The sequence below is a fragment of the Phyllostomus discolor genome, chromosome 4, assembly GCF_004126475.2.
Source record: "Phyllostomus discolor isolate MPI-MPIP mPhyDis1 chromosome 4, mPhyDis1.pri.v3, whole genome shotgun sequence".
Taxonomy (NCBI): Eukaryota; Metazoa; Chordata; class Mammalia; order Chiroptera; family Phyllostomidae; genus Phyllostomus; species Phyllostomus discolor.
In genome coordinates, this window is record NC_040906.2 from 142002058 (window position 1) to 142024941 (window position 22884).

The following is a 22884-nucleotide window of genomic DNA, read 5'->3' on the forward strand; positions in this document are numbered from 1 at the left end:
TTTGCTTTTTATTTTGAGCTTTTTGAGAGCCTAAAACTTATTTATTTGGTCCCAGGTTTTTATCTTTCTTGCTATGTACTCTGTGGTGTTACTAACATCCAACAAATGTTAGTATCAGGATATACTTTCTTTTGATGCAGATTAAAATGAAATACAAAAGTAGGTTTAAAAAAATCTTTAAAATAAATGGACATAAAAAGGGAAGCAGACCTTTTCAGAATACCAAACTAAAGGAGACTACAGGGACCATTTTCTTTTTTTTTTTTAAGTTCAGCCTCTATAGGTCTGTTTAGTACTGTTCTAGAAGTATTGAACTACCCTTTTTTTCATTCATTAAAAATGTATTAATTTCTGAAGAACAAAATTATACATTATTGTGTCTAGCACACAATTGTGTCTAGCACACAATTATGGATTAATACATATTTTCTCTAGGTAGTTTGAAGATACTTGTAATATGCCAAAGACTGATGGCTTTTATTCTTGCTATTGAGGAATTTATGTGCCGGTCTAATTATTCTTTTCTGTGAGCATCTGTTATGCTTCCCTTATCTGTGCTTCCCTTTTTACTGTTTTATGCCTGGAAAACTTTCTTCCTTTATATTTTCCCATATTGTTTCTTCTCCAGATGTCTCAATAAAAAGTCTTCATAAATATATATTATACCTCCTTATTGTTGGTGTCTATTAATATTTACACATTCATTGTCTTTCCTACATTCTGAATGATTTCTTTATATCTATTTCCAGCTTACTACCTTTCACTTTACCTCTGACTAATTTGCTATTTCTGTCATTCAGTGAGATTTTATTTATAATCTTTTACTTCTTAGTTTCAGTTGCTTTTACCTAATTAATGTCTGAGCTTTTGAGATCCATATTTGTTATTTTTGATTAAGAAATGATGGTTTATATTCAAGTTTATTTGGTCACTTTTTATTATTAGCCCATGTTTGTCTAAATTTCATCTATAGGTATTCCCAAGAACTAAACTGGGGATGATTTCCTCAAGAGTAGTTTTGTAATGGTTTCCATGGTGATTTCTACCAAATATTTAAATAAGAATTAATGGCAGCCTGTCCCAAAATGTTTCAAAAAACTGAAGAGGAAGGAACATCCCTAAACTTACTATATGAGGTCAGCATTACCCTGCTACCAAAGTCAGATAAGGACACTGCAAAAAAAGTGAACTATAGGCCAATAACACCTGATAATTCTATATATAAAAAGTATCAACAAAATATTATCGAACCAAATTCAACAGCACATTGAAAGGATCCTCCACCATAATCAAGGCCAGTTTATTTCTGGGATACAAGCATGAGTCACCATAGACAAATCAGTAAATGTGAAACATCATATAAAGAACAAAGATAAAAAGCATACTATCATCTCAACAGATGCAGAAAATACATTTGACAACATAAGACCCTTTCATTAAACAACTCGCAACAAATTGGATAAAGTAGGAACATACCTCAGTATAATGCAGGCCATATGACAGCCCCACAGCTAACATCATACTCAGTGGTGAAAGGTTGAAAGCTTTTCCTTTAAAATCAGGAATAAGGTAAGAGTGTCAGCTCTCACCACTCAACATAGTATTAGAAGTCCTAGCCAGAGCAGTTAGGCAAGAAAAAGTAACAAAAGGCATCCAAATCAGAAAAGAAAGAAGTAAATTTTCTCTTTGCAGATGATAAGATCTAATATATATAAAATCCTGAAGACTCCACCGAAACACTGGTAGACCTAAATAATGAATTCAGTAAAGTGACAGGACACAATATCAACATACAGAAGTCTGTTGCATTTCTGTACAGTAACAACAGAATATTGGAAAATGAGATAAAGAAAATAAGCCCATTCAGAATAGCATCAAAACAATAAAATATTTAGGAATAAATTTAACCAAGGAAGCAAAAGATCTATACACTGAAAACTCTGACATTGATAAAAGACATTAAAGATACAAAAATGGAAAAATATACCATATTCATGGATCAGAAGAATTGTTAAAGTGACCATACTACCCAAAGCTATCTGTAGGTTCATTTCAATGCCAATCAAAATTCCAATGACCTTTTTTACAGAAATAGAAAAATTCTAAAGTCTGTATGTAACCAACAGGATAGAGGAGGTGTAAGCTGTCCATAAAGCTGCAGGTAGGATGGGAAAAAAAGACATGTTTGTACTTCCATTTGGCTATCTTCTTTTCTTGGAGTCAAAAATAGCTAACATTCATTGGGCATTTCTATGTGCAAGCACTACTGCAAGTACTTACATGTATTAGCTTATTTAGTTTTCAAACAAGCCTAAGAAATAGTAGCTATTTTATCCCCCTTTTACAGGTAACAAAACTGAAGTGCAGAGAAGTGTGGTAACTCCCTAGTGGTCACATAGGTAGTACAATGATGGGAAGTTTGGCTACAGAGTCTGAGCTTTTAATGACTAGATTATGTTACCTCTCAGAGATGGGGGTAGTAGTAGTAGCAGTAGTAGCAGTAGTAATAGTTAAAAGCAGCATCAGATAGGTAGGTAAGCTACATTAAATTATGAGAGCTTCCTGATAGTTTATGGGATGGAATTCTCCAAGAACATATAGATGATTACAGAATCCATCATGTATCTCAGATGTTCATAAAAATGATATACAGCAATACCATTTTGAAGATAATTGTAATATAAATTTTATTTCCAGCCTTTAATGGTTTCAAGTAACATTTTTTTAAGCAAAAAGGGAATGAAAAGAGATGCCATATGTAATCTAGTTTTACTTCCTACCTGTGATTCTCAAATTTGTTTATTTTATTTACTACAGAAGGAAGATATAGATAATTTAGTTGTTTCCAGTCCAGGGTATTGCACATATTTAAAATAATATATACTCAGAAAAATTATAAAGTAATTGATTCTTAAATGAAATTAAGGTAATTCTATTTATATTAGCATTAAAAATACAGAATATTTAAGAGTAAATTATCAAATGAAGTATAAGATGTCTTTGCTGAAAACTACAAAACATTTTTAAAAAATAGAGAAAAATATTCCATCTTCATGAATTGTAAGGTTTAATATTATTAAAATGGTAATAGCCCCCAATCCATCTAGAGAGTCAACACAGTTCCTGTCAAAATACCAGCCATCATTTTTGCGGAAGCTGACACTAAAGTTCACGTGGAAATGAAAGGGATCCAGAATAACCAGAACAGTCCTAAAAATGAGAACAAGGTTGTAGGATTCGTACATCCTTATTTCATAACTATAAATCTACAATAATCAAGACACTGTGGTACTGATATAAAATAAGCATTAATATTAATGCAATAGAATTGAGAGTCCATCAGGTAAAGCCTTACATATATTGTCATTTGATTTCAACAAGGGCACCCAGGGCAATTCATTGGGGTAAAAATAGTTTTTCAACAAATGGTGCTGGAACAACTGGATATGCAAATGCAAATAGACACCATATCAAAATTAACTCAAAATAGATCATATACCTAAAGAGCTATAACTGTAAAGTCCGAGAAGCAAACAGGAGTAATTATTTATGATCTGGATTAGGCATTTGTTTCTTAAATATGGCACCAAAAACAGAGTGTCCCCTAAAAAAGCTAAATTTTTGTGTTATTAATGATACCATCAAGAATTCAAGCAATCATACCAAAAAATGGGAGAAAATATTTACAAATCATATATCTGACATGGGGCCTATATGCAGACTATCTAAATAACTCTTAAAAGTCAATAAAGATAAATAAACCAACTATAAAATAGCAAAGCATTTTAATAGATATTTCTGCAGGAAGATATAAATGGCCAATAAACACATGAAAAGATACTCAAAATCATTAGTTTTTAGGGAAGCACAAATCAAAACACAGTGAGAAATGACTTTCCACCTAGTAGAATGGCTAAAATAAAAATTCAAAAAAAGATAGAAACAGCAAGTGTTGACAAGAATATATCAAAGATGTGGAAGAATTGAAATCATGGTACACTGCTGGTGAGAATATAAGATGGTGTAGTAATTTTGGAAAACAGTTTGGCAGTTTCTCAGAAAATTAAGTGGAGTTATGTTACTGAGCAATTCTACTCCTAGATACATATCCAAGAGAATTGGAAAGATATTTCTACCCCAAAAATTGTATATGAATGTTCATAGCAGTATTATTTCTAGTAGCCAAAAAAGTGAAAACAACCCAGATGTCATCAGTTAATGAATGGATAAACAAAAGTGGTATATGCATAAAATGAACTTCGAAGAAGTAATTATTCTAAGTTAAAGAGATCAGACACAATGCCACATATAGTATCATTTTATTATATGAAATGTCCAGAAAGGCAATTCCACTGAGATAGCATATAGGTTTAGTGGTTGTCATGAGCTGAGGGAATGGAGAATGGAGAGCAACTGCTTATGGAATTTGTTGGGGGAGGTTCTGGAATTAGATAATTGTGTTGGTTACAGAACTGCATTCACATATATGTATAAATGTATGCATATACATACATACCTATACAAACATGCATGTGTATGTGTGCATATATATGGAGTTCAGGTGCTGGTGTGGGCAGGAGGACTTCAGGTTCCTAGTTTCTGTGAAGACAGGATCACGGGAGGGTTATTGCCAGACCAGGCTGGATTTTCAAGGTCTTCAAGGGACCTAATTGTCTGGGTGGGTAGGTGTGGCTAAACCAGATGTGCTCATATCCACACCACTGCCTCACTGTGCAGCAGCCAGAATCACCAGGAAAGCCTATGTCTCTTGGAGTGATCCATCAGTATCCTCTAGTATGTTACTCATATAAAGGAGGGATGTTTAAAAGAATGCTGTCCATTATTGCAAATCATATAATGAAGGATGAATTTGGAGCTCAGGTAATAAATTGATTATTGGCTCGTGTCAGTATTTCTTATGCTATAATTATCATATATATCATGTCCACATACAAGATAATATTGTATTTTTACTTTAGGTTGTCATTTAAAGAATTTTTTTGAACTTTAAGCTGTATTTTAAAGAAATTAAAGGGAAAGTAATGTTTTCTGTATACCCAGATAGTTACTATTTTGGTTTCCTTCATTTCTGCCTAAAGATTCTCATTGCCCATTAGTGTTATTTGTACCAAGCATGGGAGGGAGGGAGGTCATTCTGTTACCTCTTCTTATACTATGGGTCTGTTGTTTATACATTTTCTTAATTTTACTTTCTCTCTGAAAATATCTATTTTACCTTCATTCTTGAAGGATTTTTACTGGATATAGAATGTTGGTTGACATTTCTTTTAATCTCAGTACTTTAGAGATATTAATTAATCCCTCTCTTCTACCCACCGTAGTTTCTGATAAAAAGTCAAGTTACTTGAATTATGTTCCCGGTATGCGAAGTATCATTTTTCTCTGGCTACCTCAAGTTTGTCTCTCCATCTTTGATTTTCAGCGGTTTGGGTCAGATACATCCAGGCATTTATTTTTCATACTATTGTATACTTATTGCTTGGGGTTCAGTGAGATCCTTGAATTTGTACATTTATGTCTTTCACCAAATTTAGGAAATTTTCAACTATTATTTCTTCAAACATTTAGTGTCTCTTCTGTACTATGTCTCTTTCTGGATTCCAATTACACTCATAATAGATCTTTGTATATTGCCCTATATGACCCTGAGATTCTCTCCATTCCTCAGATGCATAAATTCTACTGACCTCTGTTCAAGTATATGGACTCTTTCCTCAGTCACTTCATTCTGCTCCTAAGTTCATCCACCTTGAATTTTATTTCACATATTCTTAAATCTCTGTTTCCTTTTAATAGTTTCTCTTTCTCCACCAGTAATTTATATCTTTTCAGTCAGGACTAGCTTTAAACACAGTTCTAATATCTGTCTTAAAATCACCTTTTGTAAACCATACCATGGAATCAGGGTTGCTGCTGCTTCTGCCATGACTGAGGCAGCAGAGCCAGGAATTTCCAAAGCTGTCAGTTCCAGAACTGTAGGCCTGTCATCATCAGGACACTCCTGAATCAAGAAGACTGTCCCACCATTGCTGTCCCAGAATCCTGCTGCATCTGCTAGAAACTATATCATCATTCAGAAGGGATGCCCCGAAAACTGCCTTTCACCCCAAGTAATTCTGACTATGTCTTACAAAAGACATACCCGGCTGATTACCCGGGTATGGTAATTACCCGGCTGAATCGGGTAATTTAAATTACATCCACAGTCTTCCCTGAAAGAGAATTTTAGAGATAACAGTTTTAGCCTCCTTAGCTCAGGAAGCATGCTTAAAGAAAGTTCAAATGGATATTCCTGTCTGTCTGCTATGGATTACTGCTCAGATTATTCAACATTCACATACTCCCTTTTGTGCTATTCAAACTTTCCCAAAATATCAATAGCAACAATAGTAATGAAAACACAATGCACTAATGCTCTGCAGAAAAAAAAATTTATAAACCTAAAAGGAAGGATTCAAAATCTCAATCATTTCATGTGGTGTGATATTTCATGTAATCATGTGATGATCATGCCTATGTTGTCATAATTTTAATTTGAAACTTTATCATTTGTGAACCAAATTATAAAGTAAATTTCTGCCAAATACCCACCCCACACAGTTTGTAGTGACTTTCTTTCTCCACTGCTAGTCACATTCCCACTTTGTCCCTAGCCAGAACCTCAATTAGGTGGATTTACCTAGAATTTCAACCCTGTAGGGTCTGATCTCCTGGTGGTCTCACTTCATGAAGTTGCTACAACATTCCATTTGCTTCTACCACTTGGACATGTCAGTAATACAAGAGAAACCCTGGCTTCCAGATATAATCATCCCTGCTACCATTGTATTATAAGCTCCTATTTTCCTACTGTCGAGATCAATTGCCCTAGCCAACACAGGAACTTTTTTTTTTTAGAGTATCATGAAGAATTTCATATAGCCAGGGGGAAATCTCAACTTCCAGTTTACAAAACCATTGTTGGGTCACTTGGTAGGAACCATTTTCACTTGTTTAGGCTTCTAAACCAAAATACAGTGTCACAAGTATGGCAAAAATACTTTGCTATTGAATCATTAGATGTAATACTGAGAGTTCCCAATTTCACTTTAATACCCCAGTTCCTGAACCCATGTATTCTTGGCTAGGGGAGAAAAAAGCATCATATATTGGTCAATGGTTTAGAATCTAAATTTCCTATTATTCAGCCTTGTAAGGTGTGGTATTCTAGTTGGAACTAATTGCTCAAGCAATACATACTTCTACATTTAGTTCCTGCTTGATTCTGATTTTGTATCTAGTACAGCTGCTTGATGATGGAGTATTGCTGTGAATGCTTGACTTTAAATAACATCCAATTCATATGAGCAACTCTAGGCATATAGTTGGTTCTTGGTGTTCTACAACAAGGAAGTCATTCACTCTGTAGTGAGGATAAATAGCATAAGCAAATATTTTCTCTATAAAAGATAATATATGCTTGTCAAGGAAGGTATGACTTTCTCCCCAAATCCAAGGGCCCTCCTTTGTGATTTTCTTATTAGAGTTAGCTACAGGCTTCAGATTGTATACTGGTCAGCTCCAAGAACACTGGGTCTTATTGGTCATAAGATCCAAGTAGCAGAACTTCTTATTCCTTTACTTAGACCAGCTAGAGATCTGTATACAGTACACTACTCTGGGCCCTTCTCAGGGTTTATGGCCTTAAGATTCACTGAATATATACATCCAAGAGGTAGACAAAATGGATTTTTATTACCTCATATATTCACAGAGGGCCATCAAGCATTATATATTTTCATTAATGATAGGAAATACAAACCAAAGCAGCTTTTCTTTCACTTTCGAGGGTTCTTCAACCATGCAAAGACCCAGAAAAACCCCAAGTATATCAGGCATCTGAATTTTTCAGTTTTCTTTCTGGAATGCATTTATTTTGCCAGGACCTTCAAAACACCTGCCGTATCAGCATGATATCCTCAGTGCAGTGCATGAGCATGATGTCCTGCGGAAGACTTTGATGATCGGAATCCTATAAACTGAATAATAGCTCAGTTCAAACAAGTTGAAAAACCTTAAATAGGACATGAAAAGTATACTGCTGTCTCCTGGGTGAATGTAGACTGCTTCATGTTATCCTTATTGAGGCAGCAAAAAAGAAGAAAAACTCCCAAATCAGAATCTGCTTAACAAGTATCAAAGGCTACATCTGGAACAGCAGCACTGTGTAATTACAAACACTGCCTCATTAAGTTTATGATATTCTTCAGAATCCTTCTTTCTTCTGCACAGGTCAAACAGACAAATTTATTTGGCATGTGGTAGGAGTTTCCACCCCTGCATAAGTCAAGACTTCAATCTGACAATGAGCTCTCTAAGTCTTCTAGAAGAATATATAGATCAAAGCACTTTGGGAAGGTTGAGTTTATAGGAATGACTGCCCTAAACCACTGGGCCATGCAGGTAGCATCTTGGTGCCTCTGACAAGATTAAGAATTTACAAAAGCCCCTGGCTGGTGTAGCTCAGTGGGTTGAGCACAGACGGCGAAACACAGTGTCACAGGTTTGATTCCCAGTCAGGGTACATGCCTGGGTTGCAGGCCATGACCCCCAGCAACTGCACATTGATGTTTCTCTCTCTCTCTCTCCCTCTCTCTCTCTCTCTCTCTCTCTCTCTCTCCCTCTCTCTCTCTCTCTCTTTTTCTCTCTCTCGCTCGCTCTCTCTTTCTCCCTCCCTTCCCTCTCTAAAAAGTAAATAAATAAAGTCTTACAAAAAAGAATTTACAAAAGCCTTTGAACAGCTGCAGGATGAGCGAGAACCATACCACCTGTGCCACAATCTGCATGAACAAAATGCATGCCCTGTGCCCTGCTTCTCTTCTGTGTCTCTTCTAAATCAGGGTCTCAAATGACTGGATCTGATTGGCAGAATGCAAATCATATCGAAAACCCTAATTACAAAGGAAACTGGGAAAATTTAGTTCTGGCTCTCCAGCTCCTGAAATACAGGAGGATGTGTTAAAACAGATAATGATGGCATGGGTATTTGACAAGTTCTTCCATGGTGTCCACCACAATAGCCTCGAGTATACTGCTATTTGAGCCCTGGCCTTTTTATCAGCCTCTCTCAAAAGTTCCACTGTATTTACAGAAAGGCAAGTGTCAATTAAGATGTAAGGAACAAGAAAGGCCATTGTTATAAAATTGTTCACAAAATTTTAATCACCTAATGATTATATACTTAGTTTTTGCTCTCACATGAACTTCAGTCACATTGGGGAAACAAAAGTTTGCAGCTATATTATGGAAAATCTCTCTGATGAAATTTTATTCTCAGCAATGTTCTCTAATAGGACTCTACTATCTCTAGAAAAACAGATTTCATTTACAGTATTTAACTTTTCAAGGGTCAGTGAATTAACCTTATATAAACTTCAATGCTTTTATATTATCCTTCTATGATATAACTTTTAAACCTATTGAGCACTAACTAGGTGTCTGGTGGCACTATGTTAATCATTTTCTATTGTCTTAGCACCTACTTCCTAAAATTGTTGTACATGTTATGTCAGTCACCATTTTACAAATGCAGAACCTGAGACATAAAAGCTTATGTACATTGCTAGTATAAGTCAATAAGCAGTGGAGCTGGGTTTGACTCAAGCAAGGATGGATTCAGCTTCTGCAGACCTAGCTCAGTCACTATAGTCCCTTTTATTTTACTGTAAACTTTTTCTTCACTTTAAGTTATCCCATAAAGAAACCTAAGATAAGTAAACATTTAGAGCATTAGCAAAATACCCAACAGAGGTTCCTTAGAGCTTAGAGTACTCTGGATAAAGAGTACTCTTTCTTTCAGACGCAAACAAAAATATAAAAAATAAGAAAATAATAAGTGGTACTGGAGAGTTATAAAGGGTGTGAGTCTTAGCCAATTACATATTCAAGAAATAACAAGATAAATAACTGTGATTTCTATGGTAATATATTGATATGGTTTTATTATTAGGTTGGTAAGTTGATTTAGAAAATTATTACCGATATGTCCGCTAGAGCAAGGGATATAAAGGAAAAAATAAACAAATGGGAATACATCAAATTAAAAAGCTTCTGCCTGGCTAAAGAAAACATCAGCAAAATGAAAAGGGAACCAAGCGTATGAGAAAACATATTTGCCAATGGTACCTCAGACAAGGGTTTGATCTGCAAAATGTATAAAAAACTCATAGGACTCCACTCCAGAAAGACAAACAATCCAATTAAAAGTGGGCAAAGGACCTGAGCAGATACCTCTCCAACAAGAACATACAGAGGGCTCAGAGATATATGAAAGGATGCTAGCCATCAGAGAGATGCAAATTAAAACCACAGTGAAATATACTTTGTACCAATCAGAATGGCCATCATAAACAAATCAACAAAAATAAATGCTGGCAAGATTGTGGAGAAAAGGGAACCCTAGTACACTGTTGGTGGGAATGCAGACTGGTGGAAAACAGTATGGAATTTCCTCAAAAAACTAAAAGTGGAACTGCCTTTTGACCTGGCAATTCCACTTCAGGAATTATACACTAAGAATCCTGAAACATGAATTCAAAAGAACCTATGCAGCCCAATGTTCATAGCAACACTATTTACAGTAGCCAACTACTGGCAAGAGCCTAAATGCTCATGAGTAAATGAGTGGATCAAAGAACTGTGGTACATTTACACAATGGAATACTATGCAGCAAAGAGAAAGAAGGAACCCCCACTCTTCATGAGAGCATGGATGAAACTGGAGAGCATTATGCTAAGTGAAATAAACCAGGCAGTGAAAGACAAATGCCATATGACTTCACCTATAACAGGAACTTAATGAACAAAAAGCAAGTGAGCAAAATAGAACCAGAGACATGGAAATAAAGAACAAACTGACAGTGACCAGAGGGAAGGGGGCAAGGGCATAACAGAGGAAAAAAGGGGAAGGGTCAAGTCAAGGAACATGTATAAAGGACACATGGACAAAGACAAGGCGGGGGGGGGCAAGAATTGAAAATGAAAGGTGGGGGGTGGGTAGGGCAGGGGAGAATAATGGGGGAAAATCAGGACAACTGTAATTGAACAACAACTTAAAAAACTAAAAAATATTTTTCCTACAAAAAAAGAAAACTTTATAGCTAGTTATGCATGTCCAGAATTCTAATAAAAATTGCTTTGAACTCTATAATCCACTAACTTTCTTATTGTCATTAATTTTAAGTTAAAATACATCATTAATATGTTAATTTGAGAAATAATCTACATTCCCTAAAGTTCACCAGAGACATGTTTCATTTAAGTATGTTAATCATTTAAACATTTTATATATAAAATCAATGTCTTCTTAATATGCTTTTTAAGTTCATATGGAACAATCACAAGGTAGATGCTGTTTCTGGGCTTGAGATTCTCCTTGAAGCCTCCTTTATCCCAGCTATTTTAAAGGATATATTTAAAGAATTTCCAGCTACAGTTATATAGTGGCTTTTCCCCTAATAACTATATGTGAAATAGTTTATTGTCTCCCACTGTTCTTTTTATTTTATTTAATGGTGAGTACTTTTGCTTCTTCTAAGTAAAAATTTACAGCCTCTCATTTTTTTTTCTCCTCACTCTAAAGTACCTAGCTTTTGACTTGGGAATAGAGAAGTCCTCCCTCCCATCTGTCCCTCTCCAGTGTGGAGGTGGGACACAATAGTACATCAATAGCTCCCCCACCGACATCTCCAAACTTCTCTCTTTCACCCTTTTTTATATCTATCTATATAGCTACATTTACATACACATACACACACCTATATCTAGTGGCTACAGGCTTAAGAGTCTTGCTCTGTCATCTCTTTATTCATTCTGTATGTAGTACCATTTAAACGATTACATCCTCTTTTGATACTTAGCTAAAATTTCATTTTAGTACCTTGTCATGAAATTCAAAATATTAATTGCAGTGTACATTTTTATTAATTATTATGACTTATCTATTTCATACTTTTTCTTGAGACTGACCTAGAATTATGTTGACACTTTTTGTACTCCCCACAGCATGGAGCTCAGTAGTGAAGTCTTAGAAAATGCCCACTAAATACATAGTGCCCAGCAGAACTAATGCCTGCTTGAGTGTGGTTGGTAGGGTAATAATACGGGTGTGATAATTTATAGTTTTAATTTGAACATTTCACCTAAAATATCATGTGGTGTGCTTGAGTGTGACATTGTTATGTCACAGAATTACATGCTTATGATTTTGTAATAAAAGATTTTGTTAAAAACAGAGGTGTTATTTTTTCCAGTCCCTGTATTTTAACCTAGCTTGATAAAAAGTAAAAACCTGCCCCTGCTGGTATGGCTCAGTGGATGGAGTGTGGCCTGCAAATGAAAGGGTTGCCAGTTCAATTCCTAGTCAGGGCACATGCCTGGGTTGCGGGCCAGGTCCACAGTAGGGGGTATGTGAGAGGCACAGTAGGGGGTATGTGAGAGACACACATCAATGTCTCCCTCTCTCCCTCCTTTCCCCTCTCTCTAAAAATAAATTTTAAAATATATTTTTTAAAAAGTAAAAAGCTATTCATTTTTATCCTCAGTTTCAGGTACAGCATTATGTCTCTCAGAGTCTGTTAACCCTGGGAAATTGCAGCTTGTTAAGAAAATCTGTAATATCTCTGCTTCTATCAGAAGTAAATAGCTTCATTGATGATCTGGATGCCATCAATCAGGTACTTGAAACTATAACTTTCCTTTATTGTTAACACAGCTGTAGGCTTTTCCTCCTTGTCTCCATGCTTCTTGCAAATCTGATATTTTAGTTATTACCTTATTTCTAATGTATATGAATATTGTTACTGCCTACTGAAATTATAGAAAGATAGTTCAGAAAATAGTTTTCAAAGTAATAGCATCTTGTCATGTGTACTTGTATGTATGTATCAGTAGTGCCCCTGGTGACAGCAACTGAATGCTTAGGTGAGTGGCCTGAAATCTCCACACAGGCAGCATGTGCCTATAGCAAAGCAGTAAGAGGAAAGGGTGCTGAGTTCAGAACAGCCTCTGACCAGGGTTATTTTTCCTAATTGCTTGTGAGAACTATCTGGCTAACTTTTAAATATCTTGTTGCCAAGCTAAATACCATTCATATTACCTGGAGGTCTCTGTGGTTAAGGCTGTCCAGGTGATTCCAGTGTGTACCCAAGGCTGAAAACCAGGGTTCTAAGCCCTTTTATATGTACCAAGTCTTATATCACTATTGATGAATATGTCTGAGGAGCAGCAGTCATTCCCATATTTTACTGTTGACACTGGTATACTATATATACATTTTGTTAGCTCATTTAATATTATTGTTGTTTCTGTGGTAGAATTAAGTGCAAGTAAAGGAAATCAGAGGCAGGTAGAATGTTTTGGTAAAGAGGAAAATTAATAATAAAAACATATGTATGTAATTCCAAGTAGCTTTTAATCAAGTTCTTTTATCTAAGTTCTCTATATTTAATGACATATTCCAAAGATATTATATAACCTAATTGAATTCACTGTATAACTTGGTAAACCATCCAGTTGGAAAATTTTTCAAGTGACTGCTAAATGATAAACTCTCTTAAGAACTCTGTTAGATAATTTTTTAAAGTAATTGCTGCCAATCTCAAGGACCTAACAATCAATTTGAGAAAGAAATAAGGCATATATAATAACTGGGGAAAAAAGGAAGTGTTAAATCACATGGTGCTGTTTGCAGGAACTCCAAGATCAAGGAAGTGATCAAGGTAGGTTACAAGTCCCTGAAAGACTTCATGGGAAAGGAATAACTTGAAAAATGCCTTTGAGCTGAAAAGAGAGAATAACAGAATATAGAGGCACCAGGTGATTTTGTAAAAATGTATGTCAAGGATTCTGAGGAAACAGGTGAGGTCATGGCATTTAAAAACAGGAAGTACTGTGGGAAATTAGTTTAATCTAATGAGATTATTTGTGTGGAGAATAACAATCTACAGAAAAGAAATTTTATTTAATTTTCACAAAACTCCATGAAGCAGTTATAATTTTACCTAGTTTACAGATAAATCAAACCTTAGAGCAGTTAAGCAACTTGACCAAGATGGCAGAAACAACATATGCTAAAGATATAACTCAAACCCTGGCTTTCTGATTGTTATGCCGCTAAGATAATACAAGAACAGTAACTACTTTTCTGCTGGTAATATGTGTTAATATGTTTTACATGCACTTTCCCTACCAATTCTTCTAATAGCCTATCAAGATGTTAGTATTGTTGTTTAAAGACAAGAAAACTGTTAGTTAACTTCAGCCAACTGATGTCTAAAATGATGCATGAATAGCTACGGAATTGTAGGGAGAGCTGAAGAGACTCCAGGCCTTGCTTTCATGAATGACTCCCATAACCACGCAGCAGAATTTAGCTACCAAAGGAATTGCTGTCTTTGCCATAATGACCTGTAAGCTGCCTGCTGAACCAAGAAGCTGCTGCTACAGAGGGTCCAGAAAAGAGCCTGGCTGTATTGTAAACTGTCAAATGAATGTCCTGTACCTGTCTCACTCTGTGAATCAGTTTCAACACAAAGTCTTTGTGAGTGCATTTGTTTCTGAACCAACAACATATTCAGAACCCTAGCAGTGAGGAAGTATAGAAAGTGTAGTTCTTTGTTTTTTCAGCTTTTTCATTGCAAAAGGATGATAGAATTACTATTGATGTAGTCAGTCCAAGGTGTCCCTTACATAAAAGGATCAGAGATTCAGTAACATGCTGGTAAGTGATGGAGTCAGAGTAAGGCAAAGAGCATGATTACAGGGAGGCCATTTATTTGGGACACTCACTGCAATAAATCTTCCACAAGCAGCAGTAATCACTGGATATAAGAGGTGTTGTCCAAAGGATTCAAGGAAAGATTTAATGCGAAAGAGAGAGGAGAATCAGTGGAAACATTAATATTGTGAAACTAAGAGCTAGGGAAGATGTTATCATTGAAAAGAATTAGGTAGCTGAGAAGGAGTGCTTGTTTGTAAACCAAGTAACCTGAGTTTGGATATTTTGAAGTTAAGGAAACATTGAAGTAATGTAAATGTAGACAAATAGGAATATGAAACTAAAACTTGAGAGAAAAGAAAGGATCATACATTGAAATCTGAGGAATATCACTATATGGCTATCATGAAATCACAGTTAGAAACAGAACAGGGACTCAGAAAAGTAAGGTGGAATGGGAAAGGTAAATATCAAACAAAAAATAAGACAAGTTTGACTTTAATATATATGTTAGATGGTTATTATAAATCTCAAGCCAAAGTGGTTTAAAAATTTTGTCAGATATAAATAATATATCCTTATTATATATAATGTGGATTTTGCAGGAAAAATATACATAAAAATATAAATATGAAAATCATACTTCAAATTTTATATCTCTTAGAGTTATTTGCTCCCCCAAAATACCAGTATTATGTAGTACATTGTTTTGTATTCTGCTTTCTTATTAAGAAAATATTTTTTAGGGACTCAAAAATATTTTATGATATTCCTGTTTCTTAATTTATTTAGTCTTTTGTTGGATATAGAGGTTACTGCTGTATGGATTTTGACCTCTGATATAAAAATTAAATCATTTTCTGAAACTGATTCATGGAGATATTTCAGAAGTTGATTTTATTGAATTTACATTCAACTCTTATTGATGATTTGTATTCCAGATTGGCATATAAAGATGATGTATTAGAGAATGTATATAAAATGTCTAATTATTTTAATACAATTTCTCAGAAAGTCTGGAAAATAATTTTAAAAGTCATGAAAATTTACTGTTAACAGTATCCTTCCCAATAGCAAAAAATCTGAACACATATATGAGTTAGAGAATTAAAGACAAAAGGCAATACTGAATTGTGGTTGTAAAGATATGGAAACATGATGTAAGCCCTGTGATGGGCTCCAGTTTTAGTTTGGGGCCCTTTCTGGACCAGCACAGGTAGAGCCCAGCCAAGTCATAGCAGCTTCCCGACCTGAAGGGGCAGACATAGGAGCTCAGGAGCACTGATGTCAGCGTCATGGAGAGAACAAAACTGTGAAGAGGAAGAGATCAAGAAATGTATAGAGGTTTGTTGATTATTTGTTGAATTCTAACCTGCACATGTGCAGAAGGACACTTCACAAGGCCAAGTAAAGAAAAACTACTTAGTAAAGAACTACTGCGAACAAGCCCTGAGCTCAACAATGGCAGAGCTCACATAGTGCTTAAGGCCATCTTAATTCTATCCAGGCATATTGGCAATACCTTATCTAATACTGGGCATTCAGGGGAGACCCTAATAGGTCACACCTTAGCAATATTGGTCACACCTAGCAGGTGATTTATAGTCCTGGGATAATATAGTCCATGCTAGATGGATTCTAACAAAGCTTATAAACAAGCCTTGAGAGGATCTTGCTGATTCACAGATATATTGACTGCCTGCTAGAACAATATAACATAGAACCTCAACAGCATGCTATCTTCCGTGTCTAGTAGCCATTCAGAAATCACAACATGTAAAGAAGTAAGAATGTACAACTCATAAACATGAGGAAAAAAATAGTGAAAATAGAACCAGAAATGGCAGAACTAATGGAATCAGCATGCAAGTACCAAAATAGCTATTATAAATATGTTAAAAGAAAACATGAATAATGAGGGGAAAAATAGGAAATTACAACATAAAAATAATATATATTATAGCTGTTAAATACTATTCTTAACATTTCATATATGTTTATGTAAAAAAGGATTTCACATATACTTTTTTATTAAAAGTATGTAACTATTAATTGTAATTTTTATGTAATGCCATTTAATTCTTCCAACTATACAGTGAAGTAGTGCTAGGATCAGGGTTAGATAGTTTAAATAGCCAGCCCAGAGTCATAATAAACACCACCAGGTTACTGAGCCCAGGAAGTCTGACTCCAGAGTCTGGAAGATGAACTATACATATTTTCCGTTACTGAATGACCAATTGAGTTCTATGTATTTCACTGACACTGTTTTATATTTTAATTTGCCTTCTGCAACTGGTATATATATTGTCCCACTTATTATCTGTAGAAGCAAAATTATTGTAGATAACATATTTGTTGATTTCAATATATCCTTCATATATAATCTACTGTGAACCAGATTTTTGAGAAAGTGTATGTGTATTATCTTGTCATCCTTTGTTATAGCTGTGTTTATTTTAAGCTGTTTTCTTGGGTCTTGAAAAATTGTTTATATAATGCTGAGGATAAAACTTCACTAATATCTTGACAAGTGTGTATTTTGTATTACCCTGTTTGGAGTCTTTTCTTTATTAATTGATTAAAATTTAAGAGTTTTCCCTGGCTGGGCAGCTCAGGTGATTGAAGCATCATCCTGTACATCAAAAGGTTGCAGGTTCGATTCCCAGCAGGGTCACATACTTAGCTTGTGGTCCAGTATCTGGTCGGGGCGTGTACAGGAGGCAGCTGATCGATGTTTCTTTCTCACATCAATATCTGTCCATCTGTCTGTCTGTCTGTCTCTCTTTCTCTCTCTCTTATTTCCTCTCTCTCTAAAATCAACAAATATATCCTCAGGTGAGGATTAAAAAAAATAAGACTTAGTAGCTATCATTATTTTTGGAGTGACAGAATTTTTTTCTGATGATTACTGTATATTTACCATCTTGTGACAAAATTACCTTGGTTTTCTATTTATTATGAAAATAGCTTTGAAAAGGTGGTCCCTGCAGGATTTCATAGACTGCTGGCATATTGGTTTTCTAAACGCCTTCCTTTTTGGCTGTTAGAAAACTGAGAAGAACAAAATCAAGACATTGATTTTTAATTTCTCAATTATTATGCCATTGGTACAGTGTTGCAAAATTTTGTAATTCCTTCTTTAAGTGGCTTTCTTCTTTTTAGATAAGATTTAAGCAGTTTCCTTATCTAGGAAAGCCAGGGTGTGACTATCTCTATAAAAAGAAAAAGACTTGTTTTTAGCAAATTCTGTTTTGTTTTTGAGAATTTTATTAATAAGTTTACAGGTTTCTCTAGATGCCTGGATGGTATGTGATTTTCACAGATCATTTTGGCCTTATGATCAGGCATCACTAAATTTTTCTACTACTGAAAGCTGATTTATTAGTGTATTTTATTTTCAGATTTTAACAAAAGTAGTGTTTTGTTCATGTGGAAAGGTAACATGGAAAAAGAAGCATGAATGATTAATTTATCTTTATATCAATATTAAAGAATCATTACTTCAGTCCTAGCTCCAGTCTGGGTCTCATTAACCAACCAGTTGCCTTGAGGCAGGGGCTGGTTGGAAGGTGGCCAAGATAGCATTTTATGAAGAAGGTAAAATCAACAGAAAGTTTCTGTCAAGTAAAATCAGATAGGAGAAAGACCAGAACAAGGCACAAGGTAGACAATAGAGAGGTTCTGTGGGGGCCTCAAGGCTCAGCTGTGGCAAAATAGCTGCCAACACTGAGTAAAGTCACAATTGGATTAAACCGTATGAATCTGAGAGATCTTACTCATTAACCACTTTACTAATAATTTCAAAGAGAAGGGCAATCACAGGGCACAGAGGAAGTAAAAAGAGATGTGGGACATCTTGTGTGGTTCCCAAGTTCCTTGTTTTGAGACATTATCTCTGTCCTCAAAAAACTCGTGAGGTCCTCAAGTGAGATTTTGAAGGTGTTTCTTACAGTAAAGGAGCTTTAAGTTGTTCCAGATCTCTACTTTAAACCCAGATAATTTTACAGCTTATATGGCCATCTCCATGAAGCAATGTTTCATAGATGAGTCTATTTAATATACGTAATTCTTTAGCTAGCAACTTTCTACTAAGAACAGTTAATAGATGAAATTTCCTCCTAAGAGCAACTAGCAGGAGATCCACATGAGGAGGAGACAGTCCTCGTCATCAGCCTCCTTTTCATTCCCCTGGGCACAGCCCGAGTCTGTACCACCAGCTTTATCTTCTTCCTTCCAACTTGCTGTCAAGTTCCCGAAGCCTCTGTGTGCTAGGGGAGCAATTTTCAACCTTTTTCATTTCATGAAACACATCTAAAATTCTGCGGCACACCAAAAAATACTTTTTTTGGCCAGTCTGACCAAAAAATAGGGATAATTTTGATTCATTCACACCTGACAGTTATTTTTGGGTTGGCTGTTGTCATGTTTTAATTTGACTATCTAAGGGAAAAGAGGTCTGTACCCCTGACTAAATAGTCAGGTATTGCATGTTTTAAAAATACTTGGAGCACTTCAGTTGAAAATTACTGTGCTAGGAGATATTTATGGGACTGAGTAATCTGAGAAAGAAAATTGCTTTAAGAATGTGTATTTCAATTGTTGACATGGTAAATAGGTTTATGGTATTTAGGTTTGTGGTATTAGGTAAATAGGTTTATGGTAAATAGGAAATATGCTATTTCCCTAAAAAATATGTGACTTATAACAAATAAAAGATGAATACTAGTTTATGTAATGAACTATGCACTGATAAGAAAAAGAGATAAGCCAATAGAAAAGTAACTTACAATGAGAAAATGCAGTTTAATAGAAGAGGAAACACGAAAGGAAAACCAACATGATGCTCAACTCAGCAGTACCAGGGAAATGGAAAATTACAAAAGAGTGAGATGTTTCATGATTTACTGGCTAGATTGACAGTTTGTTTTTTTTTTTAAAGTTAACTTGACATCAATTTCAGGTGTTAGTGTTTGGGGGAAATGGAATTCATCACTGGGTAACATTAACAATGTATATCCTCTAAGATACAGCAGGCCTACTATCTCTGTACAGAGGAGTCCTGTATAAGATTGTAGATTTTAACATTTTTGTAATAGTCAAAAATTGGAAGTAACGGTGTCTATTTTTAAAAGATTGCTGGGTGTGTTATATCAAAAATGAATATCCTGTAGCAGTTAAAATGAATGTTAGGTCTTCCTGTATTAACAGTGATAACTTTTGAAAACATCATGTTGAGTTACAAAGAAGAATGAAGTGTCCAAGGAGGAAAGATACTCAAATATACAGTCTTGAAAATTATATATACAAAACTGTTCATACACACACACACACACACACACACGAGGCACTCTTTCATTATATCCATACTTTCAAAATTTCTTTTAAAGATTCAAAATCTGAAGTAAATATGAGAAAATATTAATAGATGTAGAAAATATACAGGTGGGGCAAAAGTAGATTTACAGTTGTATGTGCAACAGTTTATTCTTGTGTTATTATTTATTAATTATTATATTATTTTCCATACAAACTATAACCTACCTTGTATTATCTGTACCAAGAGCTATGTGTTTTTGCATTATGAAATATTTTTATGTTGAAAAAATATTTCAGAATTAAAAGTATAAAACAGATTCTAAAAGAAAAAATCTCATTTCATATCAGAACTATATTAATTTAAAATGAAATCTCAGTTTTTAATGGAAATTTTACAGAAGTGTTTTTCTCCTTTATAGAGTTCATACCTTTATCTAATCGGCATGTTGTTGGGTACAGTAGCCAAGCTATTAAAAATGAATAATGCTTTGGAATACTGATAAGGATGAGGTGAAATCTGCGTTTAGAGTATTATGCACATATTTATATTAAATACTTCAGAAGCCTAGTATTTACAAAGTAGATGAAATTTCTAAAAAATAGATTTTTAAAATTGGAATGAAAGTATATTAACAGAAGAAAAACTAAAACATTCTGCTGCTCACATCAGAAAGCATTTTTGCTTTATAGATGTCTTTTTAACTTAATAAATAAAAAAAAAAGCTAAGTGACTCATTTATAAAAACAGAACATGCAAATTAAAGATTCTAAGTCTGGAATGAGTTTGTATATACTTTCTCCAAAGTAAACTTATTTTCTTTATCAGGGCAAAATATAGGATACTATAAATATTTTAATAAGATAAAGAGAAAAATAATCATCACTCTGAGCAAGAAACAGCTGACCCATTTCAGTTGAGAGGGGAACTACATTACTTTCTGAAAGTATACATATTTTGATTGTAGTAAGATCTAGAAAGCCTGGCTCATTAGCAGCAGTCCATCAGGGAGAACAGAATTTACAGCAAACTGTGCTCAAGTGGACAGCATAGAGATTAGTGGTCATTTTTGTTTGACAAGAACCTAGGAGAAAATCCTGATACTGACCTCTGTTTTAGATTAGTGACACTTCTCCTTGATCGGTGTTCTTGATGCAAATAATGAAATATTAGGTAAGGATTAAACAAGGCTTAAAATTCTCCAATGTACATGATTGGTCTACCAGGGGTGTCCATCCCCGTGGCCCACAGGCTGCATGCCACTCAGAATAGCTATGCTGCCCAACACAAAGTCATAAATTTTTCTAAAACATTTATGCGATTTTTTTCATTAGTGTTTGTTTATTTAATGTGTGGACCAAGACAGCTCTTCTTCCAGTGTGGTCCAAATATGCCAAAAGTCTGGACACTCCTGGAAACATTTCTACATTGTTGAAAGTCTTTCTAAAGCTGCTGCTTAATAAGAAAATATGTAAGCTCAACTGGCAATAAAGGTGAAAGTTAACTAGGACATTTGCCACATAGAGGCTAGATCTTTTTAAGAAAAGCCTCCAAGTTAAATCATTGTGCCTAAGAGCATGAGCTTTGAAATCACATGCCAGGTTAAAATGCCATGTGACCTGTGAAGTAGTCTGTCTTACCTACAAATCAAACCTGAAGACTCCAGAATGAATTACAAATGTATAGGCAGTACAGAACAGAGGAACATTTAAATTAACCATGAGGGTACACTTGGTATAAAATCCTCATGTAGAGGAATACAACTGTACAGGAAAAACAACTCATTTTCTTAAACAAGTAGATTGCATTATAATGAGAAGAGCAAGGAGAAAGAAGGGAAGGAGAAGCCTGTACTTTAAGAGACTAAAGAGACATTAACTTGTTGGTGTATGTCAGGGATTGATGAGCTGTGGTCTTTGGGCCAAATCTGGCCTGCCACCTGCTTTTGTAAGTTTTGGGGGGGACCCAGCCATGCCTATTCATTTATGCCTTGTTTATGGCTGTTTTTGTACTAAAACAACAGAGTTGAGTAGTTCCAGCAGAGGCCATATGCTCTGAAAAGCGTCAAAGATTTACTATCTGACTCTTTACAAAAATGGCTCACCAGTTCCTGTTATATATGAATCATATTTGTAACCTGATTTACAGACCAGATAATATAATCAATTATGAGACAGTTGGGGAAAGCTGTACACTCTATGATGATACTGAAGAGTTATTTTTGTTAGGTGTAATATTATTCCAGTAATGTTTTAGATGTCCTTAGTTTTTAGAAATAAATATATAAATATTTAAAGATTAAATAAAAATAATATCCCTTTTAAGTGTCATATTTTCTCCTCTTAAAATATTGACAACAATAGCATTATCAGTTATAGTTTTTGTGGGTCTCATTAAATAATCTGTCTTTTCATTTAGCAAAATTTATATTGTAACTGCCCAGTGGACATTAGCTACTATTATTGTTACTATTTAACAAGATATATAGCTTAAAATACAAAAATTCACTGCCATTTAATATGCATTTATAAAAAATTAATGATATCAGAACTATTTTCAAGAACAGTTTTCCAAGTATTATGTTTGACAACTGATGGTTCCTAAACCATATTCTATAGAAGACAGGTATGGGTTCTGTCTTCTATAGAGTAAAACCACAAAGATTTTTGTTCTACTTAAGGAATGTAAGTTTGTAATGTTCATCCTCCTTTCAGCATAAATCTTGGACAAATATTTAGGAGTCACTTGGAAGAGATACCAAAATTAGTCTGGTTGTGATGTCTTAATGTCC

At 34.7% G+C, this 22884-nt stretch overlaps 1 protein-coding gene across 1 annotated transcript in view; it reads left to right on the forward strand.

Moving 5' to 3' along the window:
* The window catches only part of MEI4 (meiotic double-stranded break formation protein 4), a 143936-nt gene that overhangs the window by 79165 nt on the left and 41887 nt on the right, over positions 1 to 22884 (forward strand). The window contains exon 3 of the mRNA XM_028510712.2: positions 12603 to 12734. Within this exon, the coding sequence (XP_028366513.1) occupies positions 12603 to 12734 (132 nt within the window). The remainder of the gene's footprint in view (positions 1 to 12602; positions 12735 to 22884) is intronic.